Source organism: Protopterus annectens, chromosome 1.part1, assembly GCF_019279795.1.
Source record: "Protopterus annectens isolate FY-2018-M chromosome 1.part1, PAN1.0, whole genome shotgun sequence".
NCBI lineage: Eukaryota > Metazoa > Chordata > Ceratodontiformes > Protopteridae > Protopterus > Protopterus annectens.
Genome location: NC_056726.1, coordinates 359,544,425 through 359,560,682, shown reverse-complemented (window position 1 = coordinate 359,560,682; position 16,258 = coordinate 359,544,425). Strand labels below are relative to the sequence as shown.

Here is a 16,258-nt window from a genome sequence, read left to right as displayed (position 1 = left end):
CCTCTAGAGACAGAGGAGGGGGTAATAATGGAAAAGGTCACCCACACGACAGAGGGGGTCCACAGAACCAGGGCGACAGCGACCAGTTCTTTGGCAAAACCTATCAGCGCTCCTGAGAGGAAGCCCGACTGTTCATCCCTGGAGGCAGTCAGGGGACGCCTAACCTTGTACCTAGACGCTGGGCTAAAAATAACAAAAGACAGCTGGGTACAAAGCATAATATCCAGAGGATGCTCTGTTCCCACTCCACCCGCACTAGTAAAGAAAATCCCAGGCATTCCACCCAGTCACAGGGACCAAGCAGCCTTAGAGGTCCAAAGGTTGCTGGGCATAAGAGTTATGCCAGTCCCAGTAGACCAGAGAGGATCCGGAACTTACTCAAGGTTTTTTTTTGTTCCAAAGAAAATGGGACTGGGGACCTATTCTGGACCTAAGCAGACCAAATAAGTCAGTAAAACGACGAAGTTCCAGATGGTCACACTTCAGTCAATACTTCCCTTTCTGGGGAAAGACAATTGCATGTGCTCTGTAGATCTTCAGGATGCGTACTACCACATAAAGATGGACAGACCACCAGGGATCATCTATGCTTCCAGCTGGGAGCCAGCCATTATAAATTTTGCTCTCTGCCCTTTGCTCTCACTACAGCCCCCAGAGTGTTCACCAAATGTATGGCAGTACAGTAGTCACAGCTTACCTGAGATGGTTGGAATTCCAGGTGTTTCCATATCTAGATGACTGGCTCATCACAGCCACCACCAAGCATCAACTTCTTCATGCGAGGGACACAACCTTAGACCTATGCAACCAACTGGGGTTTACCATCAACTCAGAAAATTTTGCCTTATCACCATCGCAATAGACCATCTTCATAGGAGCAGAACTAAACACGGTTTCAATGACATTAAGTCTGCCTCCAGAAAGAATTTCTCTCTTACAAGAACAAGTATTAGACCTGCTTCCAAGGAAAAAATCCCCAGTCTCAATGGTATTCAAATTGCTAGGCCATTCCCCTTGCACGAATGCACTATGAATTCTACAATGGCTCCTATTCTCTCAATGGTCCTTTCAGGACCTTCCAGTGTCACACCAAATTATCATAATGAATACGTGGAAAAAGGACCTTCAGTGGTGGCTGAAGTCTCAACATGTATCTCGGGGACGTCCAGTTGTTCCACCCAATCCCATAGCCACGGTCACCACAGACGCTGCCTTGATTGGGTGGGGGGGCATTTTCAGGAAAGAACAGCCCAAGGCACATGGAAGAAACACTAGGCTCATCTGCATATAAATTTCCTGGAGATGAGAGCGGTACTTCTAGCCTTGCAATGCTTTCAAGACTCTCTCCCTCTGGGAACAATTGCAATTAAGACAGACAGCATGTCAGTGGTCTGGTACATCAACAAACAAGGAGGATCCAAATCTTTCCCCCTGTGTTGAGAGGCCATGAGAGTATGGCAGTGGGCAATCTCCTCCCAGCGCTTTCTGATAGCAACGCACATCCCGGGGAAATCCAGTGTGATAGCAGACAAGCTAAGCAGGGTAATCGTACTGCCTCATGAGTGGTCCCTAAAGCATAGCAGACAAGCTGAGCAGGGTAATCGTACTGCCTCATGAGTGGTCCCTAAAGCAACAAGTAGCGAAACGGATATTCCGCAGGTGGGGCCAGCCTTTCTGTGACCTTTTTGCAACCCCGACAAACACGAAATGCAGCAACTACTTTGCCCTAATTCCCCAGCTGGAGGAAACCCCAAGAGATGCACTGGTGCACAAATGGTCCCTGGGTCTCCTTTATGCATTTCCCCCCTTCCGTCTGATTCCCAAGGTATTACAGAAAGCAAAACTTCTGGGAAGGTCCATGACACTAATAACCCCTTACTCACCTCAGCAAATTTGGTTTCCCTTCCTCCACCCTCATCTCTTGGAAGAATCCTGGATCCTGGACCCAGTTCCGTATCTGTTGACCCATTCATTGGGGGCTCTTCATCCTTCTCTTCATTCCCTCAGACTGACAGCTTGGCTGCTCCAATTCCCACAATAGCCAGGATTTACAACCTCTCAACTGAGGCCCAACATATTATAACATCCTATCATAAGTCATCTACCAGAAAATTATATCTTAGCAAATGGAAGAGATTTCCTTTATGGGCCTCTCAGAATGCTGTTGATCCTTATCTAGCTCCAATCCCATCTATACTGGAATTTCTAACTAAACTTTTCAATGCAGGAGCTGCTGCAGCTACCACTAGAGTTCAATTAGCAGCGATGCTACCACTAGAGTTCAATTAGCAGCGATCTCAAACTTTCATCTTGGTTTCCAAGGCTCCAATGTCATGTTGCATCAACTTGCTAAAGCCTTTCTTAAAGGGGCCATTCACTTGAGGCCACCAATCAGAGCTCAAGTCATGCCATGAAATCTAAATTTTGTTCTCTCCAGAATCATATTACCTCCTTTCGAACCAGCCTGGTCCTGTTCTTTGAAATTCCTTTCATAGAAGAGTATTTTTCTGATAGCCATTACTTCTGCTCGTAGGATTTCTGAGCTACAAGCCTTGACCATCAAACCTCCTTATCTGATTTTCCATAATGACAGTTTCGCTCAGAACTAATCCATCCTTCTTATCAAAAGTTTGTTCAGAGACAAATCTTAACCAATCTATTGAGTTGCTAGTCTTCTTTCCTCAATACACAAATAGGATGGAACACATTCTGCACAAACGTGATGTTCTTGGACAACTCCGATTTTACCTAGACAGAATGAAACAATTCAGGTCAACAGATCAGCTCTGTTTCCTTTTCAGAGTCAAAGAAGGATGCCTCGGTGACAAAAGTAACCTTGTCAAGATGGCTATCAGATTGCATTTCCTTCATTTATAATTTACAAAATGCTCCCTTGCAACAAAAAGTAAAGGCCCACTCTACTAGAGCTGTTTCAACCTCATAAGCTTTTTCTGCTATGTTACCATTAGATTCTATTTGCGCAGTAGCTACCTGGTCAAGACCTCGTACCTTTATCACTCATTACAAAGTAGACAAGGCCTCTAGGGAAAGGACCTCCTTTGGTTCCATATTTCTGAGGAATATTCTCCTGTGAGCCACCAGAGAAAGATGGTGCTTGAGACGCTACCCATCAGTAAGAATGAATGGTGAGATAGAGCAACTTCAGATAGAGAAGCTATGTACTCACCATAACGTTCCATGTGAGTTGTTCATCTCGCCTTCATTCTTACGTCCCTCCCTCCAACCCTTATCCAGTCTACTTGAGGTCTGTCTCCTTTCTTATAGGGTGCTTTGTCTCTTATCCAAATGTTTGAGTGGCATATTTATCCTACTAAGTAGTCAGGCAGCAAACAAGATCTGAGGGAAGATCAGGGTGCATTATGGGTTAGGAAGTTGGCCTCAGGCTGGTTGAAGACCTTGAGCTTTTGCAGTTGGCCGAGTCGGAGCCGAGGATTTGCTCCGAACCCATCAGTAGGAATGAAGGCAAGATGAACAACTCAAATGGAATGTTGTGGTGAGTACATAACTTCTTTTTTTCATATTTCTGTCAATATCTCTGTAAAAGTTTCTGTTTAGTTAACAAAAATGCTCTAACATTGGTTTTCAAGATATGAAAATGTTTGTGAAAGTTTATAGAAAAAATTAATTTGGGATCTATGTACATTATAATGTATTACAGTATTTATGGAAAATACCATGAATGCACTGATTATTATCAATGGAAAGAATACTTATTACTAATAACAATGCTATTTGCTCAGTTTTAACAGTTTTATTGCTCACAAAATAGTTACATTTGTTTATCTTATAAGTTTATTTTTCAGAAAGTGCTCTGGAATGCAAGGTAAGTATAGGCTGCTAAAGGTGTGACATTCCACATCTCCTAGGTGTTGATGAATTAATGTCTTGCACAAAAAGAACTTACTCAGCAATCCCACCTCTCTGTAGAGGACTGGCTCAGCCATTCCCATCTCCTACTGAACTCCACTCCCTACAAAAAAAAAAAAAAAAAAAAAAAAAGCACCCCTAAACCATTCCATGGCAACAATTCCAACTTCACCTTAACCTCTTCCAGTTAGACCACAATTTAAAACAGTTATTACTTCAAGGTGTGTAAAATAGATCAAAATGTGAAATTTGATCTACATGTTAAATAACAGCTTACCTACTCCGTACCCATCTCTATTCAGTCCCCATTCTTATCAGTTTTCAAGCTACCCCAGCAAAACTACACAATCATGATAACTACATTGGTCACATCATTGTTTAGCCTTAAAACAACTCCTCGGGTTAGAACTCTGTCACTGTTTGTCAGGGCCAGTGTTAGCATTTTGGGGGCCCCCAGCAAGTTTCAAGTTGGGGGCCCTACCCTGGAGAATATAAAGTGTGACCACATTGCTGTCACACCCCCTTCCCTGGCAAGCTCATCCAGCACCATTTAAAGATCACTATAGGGGTGGTCATTAAAGGCCTTTAAGTGTTTGTGCCCACTTAAGTCCCATGATCGCCTTCTTTTCCCTTTACCATAGTTAAAATCCTTACTTCTTCATTACCCTTGTCCCAGGCTTCCTCTAAGTGTTGTTCTACTCCATCTACGGCACCAAGCTTATCAGTCATTATGCTCTAAAGCCATTGCTGGAATATACCCTGCTATATGAGTAGGGAAGTGCCAATGTGGTTCAATAAATTTATTGTTTCATTTCATCAACTTCAATCCCCTTTTTCACCTTTTTTACATGGGGTCGGGGTGTCATGTTAACTGTTGCCATTTCTCTCAATTCAATGTCACACTCCTGCTCTCTTCGACACTCATGCCAGACTGTCACAGATCTTCAATCACACAATCCATCCACCTCTTTGCTGGATGCCCTCGTTTCCTCTTAACTACTTCCTGTCTGTCCCAAATCTATTTCACCACACTGTCTTCTGCACATGTGCCCGTACCACAATAATCTGTTCTCTTTGATATTTTCTGGAACAGGAGCTACTTTGGCGTCTGATCTTATGTTCACATTCCTTAATCTGTCCCACAGTGTGCATCCTACCACGCTTCTTAGGGTGCTAGAGCCCTGAATAATTCCTTGAAATGTTGTACTTTCTCTCCAGTCAACTTCCAGGTCTTCAGCCTGGTCTCTGTTGACCTTAGAGCCTTCCCTGACCACTATTTGCAGCTGATTGCATCAACCAGTGGTTTATGCTGTGGGCTGACTATTTCACTGGGGATGAATTTGCAATCACTGATTCTACCCTGCCTTCTTCTTATTAGGAAACGTCTACCTGAGTTGCATGTTGGCCACTCTTGTATATGATCTTGTGACTGTCCCTCTTTCTGAACCATGTGTTGGCTACTATCACTGTATTTTCCTGACAGAAGTCTAGAATGGCCTCTCCTTGGTTATTCCTGTTGCCCCACCCATGTGGACCCAGGAAGTCCTCATATCCTGCTCTGTCTGTCCCCATATGTGCATTCAAGTCACCCATTCTCATCATCAGTTCACGCTGGACTGCTTTATCTAGTAGGTCCTGAACCACCTGAGCTTGTCTTTCAAACTGAAATGCCTGATCAGAAGTGCCCTTTGGCTTCAATAAGCAGGTTTGTTTCTAACTAATTTATAAAGCAGTAAACTGTGATTCTTCCTCAGCTATATTTTACTTTTATTAAAAGTAGAATTCATTTAATTTATAGCTGCTTATTTTAAATTACTCTGTAAAGTTAAACAGTAAGGCATCATTTTCTGTTAAAGCTGCATACTGTTTAGATAAAAGAATATTTTGAGTCATTTTAAGTATGAAAAAACTTTTCGCTCTCAACGTGAATTTCTTGCCATCCATGTCTCTAACACATAACATGCTCACGAAGATCGGTGATATGATCATAATTCACTCTTATAAGTATAAAGAGTCAGATGTTCATCTTGTTACACTGCTGCAGTCATTACACTTGGGTTATCTTGCCGTCAGGCGGTCCCGCAGTCGGCCAGAGTTCCAAAGTCTTGGTCTGGCGTCGGTTGCTGTCGCTTCTTCCCTGACGTCAGTTCACCAGGGGTATATAAGATGCATCCAACGCCATTTTCTTCAGTCTTTCTTGCTGCGCGGTGCCCGAAGCAGAAGCAGTTCGCAAGTGCCAGTCAGCCGACTCCTGAGATTTTCAAAGTCGAATTTCAGATCCGAAGTCTTCAATAAAGCTAAGTACCCCGTTGGGGAAACTTTTTTCTTGCCTCAGACCGATGTCAGAAAAAGTTAATAATTGTATTTCTTGTGGGAAGCAAATACCTCATAAGGACTTCCATTCCTACTGTATTCCATGCCTAGGCCCTGATCACAACGTCACTAGTTGTCGGTTTTGTGCTAAATTTAACAAATGCATTATAAAACGACGTTTTGATTTTGCTTTGCACTACTTTGGCCGAAGGTTCAATTATACTATGCCGTCGGATCAACCGATGACCGCAATTCCAAAAAAAACGCAAAGACAAGGATAAAGACAGGCATCCAAGGTCCAAAACCGAGGACGAAACCTCTTCTAGGCCAGTCGCCGGTTCTCAGTGAGGCACTTTTGCAGCCTCTGACACCCGCTACCTCAGAGCCACAGGCCGCCTCCGACTCCCACGTGGAGACAACTAGGCCTCTGGAAACTCAAGGTATTGGGCCTACAGAAACTAATCCCTCAGATGGGTCTGGAGCCGCTGAACAGGCATCGGTTTCTGAGGGTGTTTTCAGACCTTCACAACTTACCATTAAAGCAACAGCCAAGACAAAAGTACCATTAAAGACAAAGAAGCAAGTACAGCATTCTCCTGGACAGTCTTCCATGCCTAAGAAACAGATGCTTAAAATGGCCGAATACCTCATTACTCTAATCAGGGGTTCCCATCCCCCTCCTGAGAAAAGGCCTAGGCAGGATACAGACTATGATTCCTCTGATCAGGTTTCCATTTCCTCTGATTCCTCTTCAGACCAGTGATACTCTCTACCCCCCTATGAGGACTCTGATGCTGAAGAATCTATCCCTTCAGCCTCTCCTCCTGAGGATTACTCTTTTGGGGAAACTTTACATACCATGAGGGAGCATTTCCATTGGGAAAGTCAGGATTATTCAGAATCCAAGAAAAGGCTCAGGGATTTCCTTTTACTGCCTCAGCACAGGCCCCTGGCTATTCCGCCTGTGTTAGATATTGTGGATGATGTGTTCTCTGAATCCAGCTTATCTCCTGATTCTTTGCCCCCTGCACCAGCCAAACCAGATAAGTATTATAGAGTCCCTGACTCTCACAAGTTTCTTTATAAAAACCCTTCTGCTGATCCAGAAACTATTTCCCAGGGTCCAAAAGGGGTTAAGGCTTCCATTGCAAAAAAAATCCAGTACCCTCGGACAGAGATTCCAGAGCTTTGGATAGATGGGGGAAGAAAGTTTACACTTCTGCAACTTTAGCAGTAAGGGCTTTAAATTGCCAGTTTCACATGCTTAAGTACCAACAATATTTAATGGCTCAGTTAAAACAGAAAATGCTTGCAAGCTCAGAAGCTCCTGACTGTAAGGAAATGCAGGATGTATTGCATGCTGTTGAACAGGTGGGAAAACATACTCTGCAATGTGGTTTTGATTCCTTAGAGGCCTCTTGTAGAGCCGCAGTTACAGGTTCTGTGATTTGAAGACATGCTTGGTTAAAAGAACAGAGTCTACCTGATCATGTTAAGGCAAAATTATTGGATGCTCCTTTACAGCATGATACCTTGTTTGGTGTTAAGGCAGAAGAGATGTTAAAGAAAATGGAGGATAAAGCTAAATCTATGTAAACAGTCAAGGATTTCTTACAGGTACAGCCACCTCAATTTAGCAGAAATTGGCCAATAAAGAATTGGTCCTTTCCAGTGTCAGACAGGCCACAGAGAGGCAGATACAGATGCCCAAGAGGCAGATCTCAACCACAAGGCTCTTAACAGACAACGACAGTGGGGCACCTCAACCCCAAAAGGAGGTGAGGACAAGTCTCAACCTTACAGGAAACAGTCCCAATGACTTCCCCCTTCGTACGCCAAGCACTTCCCTTTTGGCAGCCCCCTTAGGGGGAAAACTAGCACTTTTTTCTCAAAACTGGCAAACAATCACCCAAGACAAATGGGTTCTGAATATTGTGTCTCAAGGTTACAGGTTCCACTTTCATACTTTACCAAGGCTAAAAGGAATGCCAGACCTGCCACAAAATCAATGGGCAGAGGCACAAAAACAAATTTCAGCCCTCATGGACATGAGAGCTATTCAAAAAGTACCACAACAAGAACAAGGACAAGGATTTTACTCAAGACTCTTCCTGGTCCTCAGAAAGGATAAGGCCTGGAGGCCCATACTAGACCTTTCAATTCTAAATACTTACCTGGATATTCCGAAATTCAAAATGTTGACATTACAGCAGCTTCTACCCATGCTGGGCAAGAAGGCTTGGCTTGTTATTCTGGACCTCAAAGAGGCATACCTGCATGTCCCTATCAGATAAAATTGCAGAAGATACCTCAGATTCAAAGCTGGTACAATGCACTACCAATTCTCTGCACTGCCCTTTGGCTTATCTACTGTGCCCAGGGTCTTTACAAAGTGCCTAGCACCAGTAATTGCATTTTGCAGACAAAAAGGAATTCAAATATATCCATACCTGGACGACTGCCTCATTCAAGCAGAGACAAAGGACATTCTTCTACAGCATCTGGTGTTTGTAAAAAGGTTGCTAATTTCTTTAGGGTACACAGTAAGCAAAAAGAAGTCAGCACTAGTCCCCTCACAACAGATTATATTCCTGGGTGCCAGCTTAAATACAACGGCCCAGATGGCTTATCTCGCGCCAGACAAACAAGTTCAACGAACTCAGTATTTTCAATTACTGGCAAAAAAGTCCCATCTCCCTGCAAGAAAAATTCTGCAGGCCCTGGGATTCATGGCATCCTGCATACTACTAATACCGTATGCCAGACTGCATGTGAGGAAACTACAATGGTACCTAAAAAGTGTTTGGACTCAACACTCTCACAGTTTAGAAGCAGTAATACCAATGATTCCTTGCCTACAACAGGAGTTTCGATGGTGGGCACAGGCATGTCACCTAAACAAGGGTCAGCCTTTTACCCTACCCACAGCCAGGCAGACTGTAACAACAGATGCTTCGGATTATGCCTGGGGAGCACACATGGCAGGAAAATGCATTCAGGGCAAGTGGACCACAAACCACATGCATCTTCATATCAATCAAAAAGAGATGTTGGCTGTTCAAAATGCCCTAACAGCTTTCAAGGACCTTCTGCATCCAGGACAATTATTATTAAAGACAGACAACACCACAGTAATGTGGTACATAAACAAGCAAGAGGGCACTCATTCTTATCCCCTATGTAGGCAAGCCATGACCTTGTGGAACACAGCTCTAACGTATCAAGTTCATCTGCAAGCACAATTCCTGCCAGGAAAGAAAAATACCCTGGCAGACGATCTAAGCAGAAATATCATGGACCCTCACGAATGGAAATTGAATACACAAATATTCAGCATGGTAATGCAAAAATGGGGATGCCCAGACATAGATCGTTTTGCCTCCCCACTGAATTGCCAACTACAAAAATTCTGCACAAGGACTTATCACACACAAGCATGGAAAGTGGATGCTTTCTCGTTCTGCTGGAAAAGCCTAAACGTTTATGCCTTCCCACCACTGCCTCTCCTTTCAAACGTACTCCTAAAAGCCAGACAAGAAAAACCACAGATGATCCTGATTGCTCCAGACTGGCCACGCCAGCATTGGTAGCCAATCTTAAAGAACTTAGCTCAAGGCCCACCATGGATTTTGCCTCAAATTCCACACCTTCTGACTCAACAAAACAGTCTGATCCTGCACTGTCAGCTCAAAACCCTAAACCTGGCTGCATGGCAGATTCATTAGTCAAACAGTCAACACCTCTCTCTAAAGCTGTTATGAATGTCATTTTGGAGGCCAGGAGGCCTAGCACCAGGAAAGCTTACTCAGAAAAATGGAAGAGATTCTGTGCCTGGAACCATGCTCAAAGCCTTGACCCTCTTGTCCCAAATATTCCTCAGATTTTACAATACTTAACTGAGATGCTGGACAAAGGCCTATTCTTCTCATCAATTAAGATCCACGCCTCTGCCATTTCAGCACATTACAACACGGATCCTCCTTTATTCTCTCATTCCTTGCTAAAGCAGTACCTCAGAGAGACTAAAAACATAAGACTGCCCCGTAGAGCACCAACACCAACTTGGGACCTCAATTTCATTTTGGAAAAACTGACCCTGCCACCATTTGAGCCAGCCAATACAGCCGATCTAAAATTTTTATCATGGAAAACAGCTCTGCTCCTGGCAGTAACTTCAGCACGAAGAGTCTCAGAGCTACAGGCATTAATGGCAGTGGAACCTTTCATAATTTCTCATCAGAACAGTGTTTCTTTAAGGACAAACCCTACCTTTATGCCAAAGGTGGTATCTAGTGTGGCTCTTAACCAAACCACCATTTGCCAACTTTTTATCCAAAGCCCCAGAATAAAGGGGAGAAACTTCTGCACTCTTTGGACATACATAGGCAGCTACGCTTCTACTTGGACAAAACAAAAGCTTTCAGGAAAACTGAGCAACTGTTTGTAGCATATGCTGCAGGATCACAGGGCAGGGCTATCTCAAAGCAGACTATATCCAAATGGATAGGACACTATTTGTTACTGCTACACACAGCATGGAAAATCAGTCCCTAATAACATTAGGCCACATTCCACCAGGGCAACAGCCACTTCAACAGCCTTTCTCAGAGGAGTACCTACCAAGGAAATTTTGGAGGCTGCAACTTGGAGTTCAGTGCACACCTTTACCAAGCATTACCACTTGCCTATTTACTCTAAATCCAGAGCAGGATTTGCCACTGCAGTTCTGCAGGGCCTCATAGTCAATCCTAACTCTTTATAGACCAACCACCCAACCTTAGCTTTGGGATTCTACCCAAGTGTAATGACTGCAGCAGTGTAACATGATGAACATAGTACAGTTTTGTACCTACCATAAATGTAGATGTTAGAGTGTTCACACTGCTGCAGTCCAGGTTACCCTCCCTCCATCCCCTCTGTCCTAGCTGGACTTATCTATACCTTTCTATCCTATACAACCTTTGTGGTGTATTTGCTGGTAACTGAAGGTATTGTTTTTATTTTATATGTATATTTTTTATTAGCAATATGTATTGCCTACCTACTTGGGGGCACCTGACATCTGGGGCAAGACAAACTGAAGAAAATGGCGTCGGAAAACTGAAGAAAATGGCGTCGGATGCATCTTATATACCCCTGGCGCACTGACATCAGGGAAGAAGTGACAGCAACCGACGCCGGACCAAGACTTTGGAACTCTGGCCGACGGCGGGACCACCTGACGGCAGGATAACCCAAGTGTAATGACTGTAGCAGTGTGAACACTCGAACATCTGCATTTATGGTAGGTACAAAACTGTACTTTACTAACCACGCTGTGAGCTTTCTAGTTGTTTCACATTGAGGGGCAGTGTTCCACCATTTGGAGATGGGGGTTCAGTGAGGAATAAAGCCAATACACAATTCCATGCTTGAGTTACAGCTTTCTTGTTCAGCACAAAATGCATAGTATTACAAATTCTCTTCTGTCTTCTTCTTTCTGATTTTTCCCTGTTAGGGGTCGCCACAGTGGATCACGTGTCCGCTCATGATTGGCAGTGGAGTTTTACAGTGTCAAGTTGCCAGCCCGGCACCCAACCTTCGACAGAAGGCACACACATGCACTCACTCACACCTAGGGCCAATTTAGTGTCCATTCCACCTACAGCATGTCTCCATAAGTTCTGTAAATTAATACTGTCAATATTTTAAAATTGTCTTTAACAGCGTTTGTCATACTCCCAGCTGAGAATTACTCATACTCTTATCCCCATCTCTGAGAAATGGCCACGCCTGGCCAATATTCTTCTTCAGTATATACCAAACAGAAACCTGAGTTTGACTGATAAAAACTTACTAAGTGAGACAAAGTCTGACAATTCAGCAGGCGATTCACTTTTTTCAGGTCACGTCTTCAAATTTGGAGTAACATTCCACTTCCGAAGACTAGACACTACAGTTGAATTCTTTAAATAGCATCTAAAGCAACGTCTAATGGATACTTGGTCTTGCTGTTGCTCCACTCCTTAGCTAGATTAATTTACTTTGTTTCTGAATGCTATTTAACTCTGTCTGCTCATTCTCTGTCTGTCTGTCATAGGTAAGGTTCATAGGTAGCTACTAGGCTAGCAGCCTTTATGTTCCATTTTAGGCCTAAACAATTTCCCTTTCACAGGTGATAATCAAGCCCTGTACCTTGTGATTGTGAGGTAAATACTTAAACCATTACACCAACCCCTAACCCCAATAATGAAGGTTAAACTGGAACCTTGTTAAACCTAGCCAATTTTCCCTCAAAGGTGCGAATCAAACCTTGTACCTTGAGTGGTAAACACCTTAAAAATTGTGTCAACCCCAGCCCTAGTCAATACTACTAAACTCCATCTACTCTGTATCTGTTATACTTGGTCCTGCTCTTACCCCATTCCCAGCTAGAATACTGTACTTCTCTTTCTCAGTACTACCATAGCTATATCTTTCATACATAGCAAGTGTCAAGTGGCCCAATTATGTAACTTTAACCATTGCACTTTTGTCCGTACCTAATGCCTTATTTAGCTATATCATCTGTCTAAGTTATTTGCCCAAATACTATTTCACAGTTCTTGCTCGTATTTAATTTACTGTGTGTCATGTTGAACCTTTTATGTAGGGTGTATGTTGTCAAGCCTCACTCGCTTCTTCATTGGTTATGCATATTATATATTGTATTATTGAACTTAAATGCTGGAGCTTTTCTCCTTGGGCATCTGCTGAAAAGGGGCCCTGTCCAGCCAGACTGTTATAGATTCATAGGTTCACAGGTAGGTACTAGGCTATCTGCCCAAGGGCATTTATAAGCCTAGCCAGAATGTGTTGCCTTTCGTCTCCCTTTTAAGTTAGTTTCCTGGGCCTCTGTCCAGCAGGGCCACTGAAGTCATCCCAGGGGTAAATTTACAATTTCCCATCCACTCATCAAAATTTCTCTTGAAGAGAGTCAGCGAGGGGCTCTGCCTAACATAAACTGGGATTCTATTCCAGAGTGAGGGAAGTCTCTGGGACAGGAATCTATCTCTCCAGCATGTCCTGTTTATTGTTGTGCTGAGGTTTAATTCACTGGAGCGTGTGGCTCTAAGAGATTTGGTTTTCTTGAGGTGGAACATGTCCATTAATTCCGGGTCAGGCAGAGATCACCTCTGAGCAGGCGGTAAGCAACCAAATAGAGCTGGAGTTTCTTTAGTCGAGCTGCATAGGGCATCTCTTTGAGGCCCATGATCCTCTTGGTGAGGTACTTCTGTGGTCTTTCCAGCTGTTGCAGGTGTCGAGTAAGGTACATTCCAAATGAGGCATTGTACTCTATTATGGTCCTAATGAGTGATGAGTAGAGGGGCACAATGACCTCTCTTGATCTAGAGGTGAACCCTTTTGTGATTAGGTGGGCTACATAGAAGGAATTTCTAACCACTTTGACAATGTGATTATCAAAGGAGAGTTTACCATCTACCTGGGTCCCCAGGTCCCTAATTACATCTTCCGTACTTAGTGAATTACCACCTATGTGATAATTTGTGGGCACGTTGTTTTTCCCAAAGGGGATGACTACGCATTTTTTGGCATTCAGCTTGAGGCCATGGTTTGACCCCAGGCATCTGTCTCTGTAAGACCCTTCTGGAGGATGTCTGTGTCAGCCAGAAAGTCGATTATGGCCCCCAGTTTGCAGTAATCTGTGAACTTGGTCAGCCATAGTCCTCCCGTGCTTGTCTGTACCTCAGAGAAGTATATACCAAACAGGAGGGGTCCCAGGACTGAACCCTGTGGGACGCCACTTGTAACTGGTTTAGAGTCAGACATGGCACCTGCAACTCTGACCATGTGTGTTCTATCCATGAGCCAGTTGGCCACCCATCTCGTGACATAGGGGTTAATGTTCAAGCTGGTGAACTTATCTATGATGCCAGAGTGGGGAATGGTGTCGAAGGCCTTAGCGAGGTCCAGGTAGGCTGTGTGGACTACTTTTCCTTCATCTGTGGCCTTGATTCATAGGTTCATAGTTCATAGTTTAGTACTAAGCTAACTGCCCTTGTGAGCCATTTTAAGCCTAGTCAATTATCCCTTGTGAGATTCAAACCCTGCACCCTGTGCTTGCAAGGCAAACACCTTAGCCAGTGAGCCAACCTCCCCAACCCACTGTTTCAAAGAAGTCAACTAGGTTTAGGAGACAGGATCTGCCTTTAACAAAACCGAATTGGGTAGGGTCCAGTGTCTGGAGGTTCCCAATGTCACTGTTTATGAGTTCCATGATGATTTGCTTCATAGCTTTGCAGACCAGGCTAGTCAGGCTTATAGGGCGATAGTTCGCAGGTTCTGTTGTGGCACCACCTTTGTGGAGCAGGATGACTGTTGCTGTATGCCATTCTTTGGGTACATAGCCTGCGGTAAGGCTGAATTGAACAGTGAATTTAGGTGAGGGTTTAGTTCCTTTTGGAGCTCGTGTAAGACACAGCCTGGGATACCATCCGGTCCCATTGATGCTGTGTTCTTAGCTTTGGAGAGGGCTGTTTTTACCTGCATGTCCGTGATGTCTGGGGCTCTGCATTCTTCTTGGATAGACACAGGCCCTTTTGAGGGTGAGGGGGGTGAAGTTTACACTGAACTTGTCAACCAGGATGTTGGCAATGTCAGCTGGTTCAGTGTATTTTTTGCCATTTTGCACTAGCTCAGAGCATATCTGAGAGTTGCCACCTAGATTCTTGACATAGCTAAAGAAGGCTTTATGGTTATCTTTAGAGTCTTTGGCAATATTTATTTCGATACTGGCCTTGGATGATTTTAGAGGGATCGTAGTTTCTTGCTAATATTGATCAGTGATGCCTTTCCTTTTTTTGGTAAATAAGTAAAATAAAAAGACACTTGTAACTTCTCAATGTAATGCTGTCACTTCTAAGTAGGATTGGTGAAAGGTTGGAGACTCAAGTTTTCAATCTATTGTAACATTTATGTTGCCAGTGTGTGTGTGTGTGTGTGTGTGTGTATTTTCTAATTAATTTCTATAGTTATTAACTGAGTTTTTCTCCTTGTTACAGACAATACTTTTGGTACACTGGCTGTTAACATGCTGGTAAGTAAGCTTTTGTTTTGTAATTTTTTAATGGAAATTGTGTTTGTATTATTTGAGAAGCATTAGTAAAATTATTTATTTGATAATACAAGGAATTAGGAAAACTGTGAAAGACTGGGTTCTGACATTCAAATAGATTTCATAACTGACTTATACATGAAGGTGTTTCAAACCCACGCAGTTAGGGTGCTTTCCCCTAATATATAGATGTATGTATGTATATATATATATATATATATATATATACATATATATATATATATATATATATATATATATATATACCAACTCTGAGACCGCACTACAGTGAAGAAAAGGGATTTGAAACATTTCTGTGTATCAGATGGGGAAGTGTTGGAAATCTAGTTACTTGCCCTGTCAAGAAAGTTCGGTGACTAAACTTTCGCTGTTTGTCGTTTGCTGTTTAGCCATTCGGTGGTTAGCTCATTCAGTGGCCGAATATAGACCCATGTATTCTGCTATGAGTTTTTAAAGCTTTACTTTATGTGGTGCATGCACAATTCATTTTGAGGTGGTTTTTATTTTGAGTAGTGGTGGTTACATGTAGCTTACTGTGGAATTTGAATATAGGTCTTCCACAATGTGTCAGTGGTCTAATTGTCTAATCCCTGTATTCTGGGTGTCATGATGATTTATGGCTTACAGAAGAGCATTGATTTACATTGGTCACTATTCATTGAGTTTATGTGTAGAGAATAAGTGGTCATTGTCCATTCACTTATTGGATAGCCATCAACCTATAAAGAATGGTACGCTATTTGTCAGCTGGTATGGATGCTAGACTGGGGTGGACATAAATGCTGTTATTGAGGTGAACTTGAGAGAGAAGGAAATAGAATTACATGACTTGCAGAGGTTTGGTGTCTGCTTGTTTAGGGATACAATTCTGCAATGGAGAGCGCATCTGTTTTGTAAATATTTTTCTTTTTATGGATCAGTAAGGAAGGCACAATGAGGGCT

General features: G+C 43.1%; 1 protein-coding gene across 1 annotated transcript in view; it reads left to right on the top strand.

Moving 5' to 3' along the window:
- Positions 1-16,258, top strand: part of LOC122805002 (angiotensin II receptor associated protein) — a 680,089-nt gene that overhangs the window by 339,154 nt on the left and 324,677 nt on the right. The window contains exon 2 of the mRNA XM_044075256.1: positions 15,243-15,277. Coding sequence (XP_043931191.1) covers positions 15,243-15,277 — 35 coding nt within the window. The remainder of the gene's footprint in view (positions 1-15,242; positions 15,278-16,258) is intronic.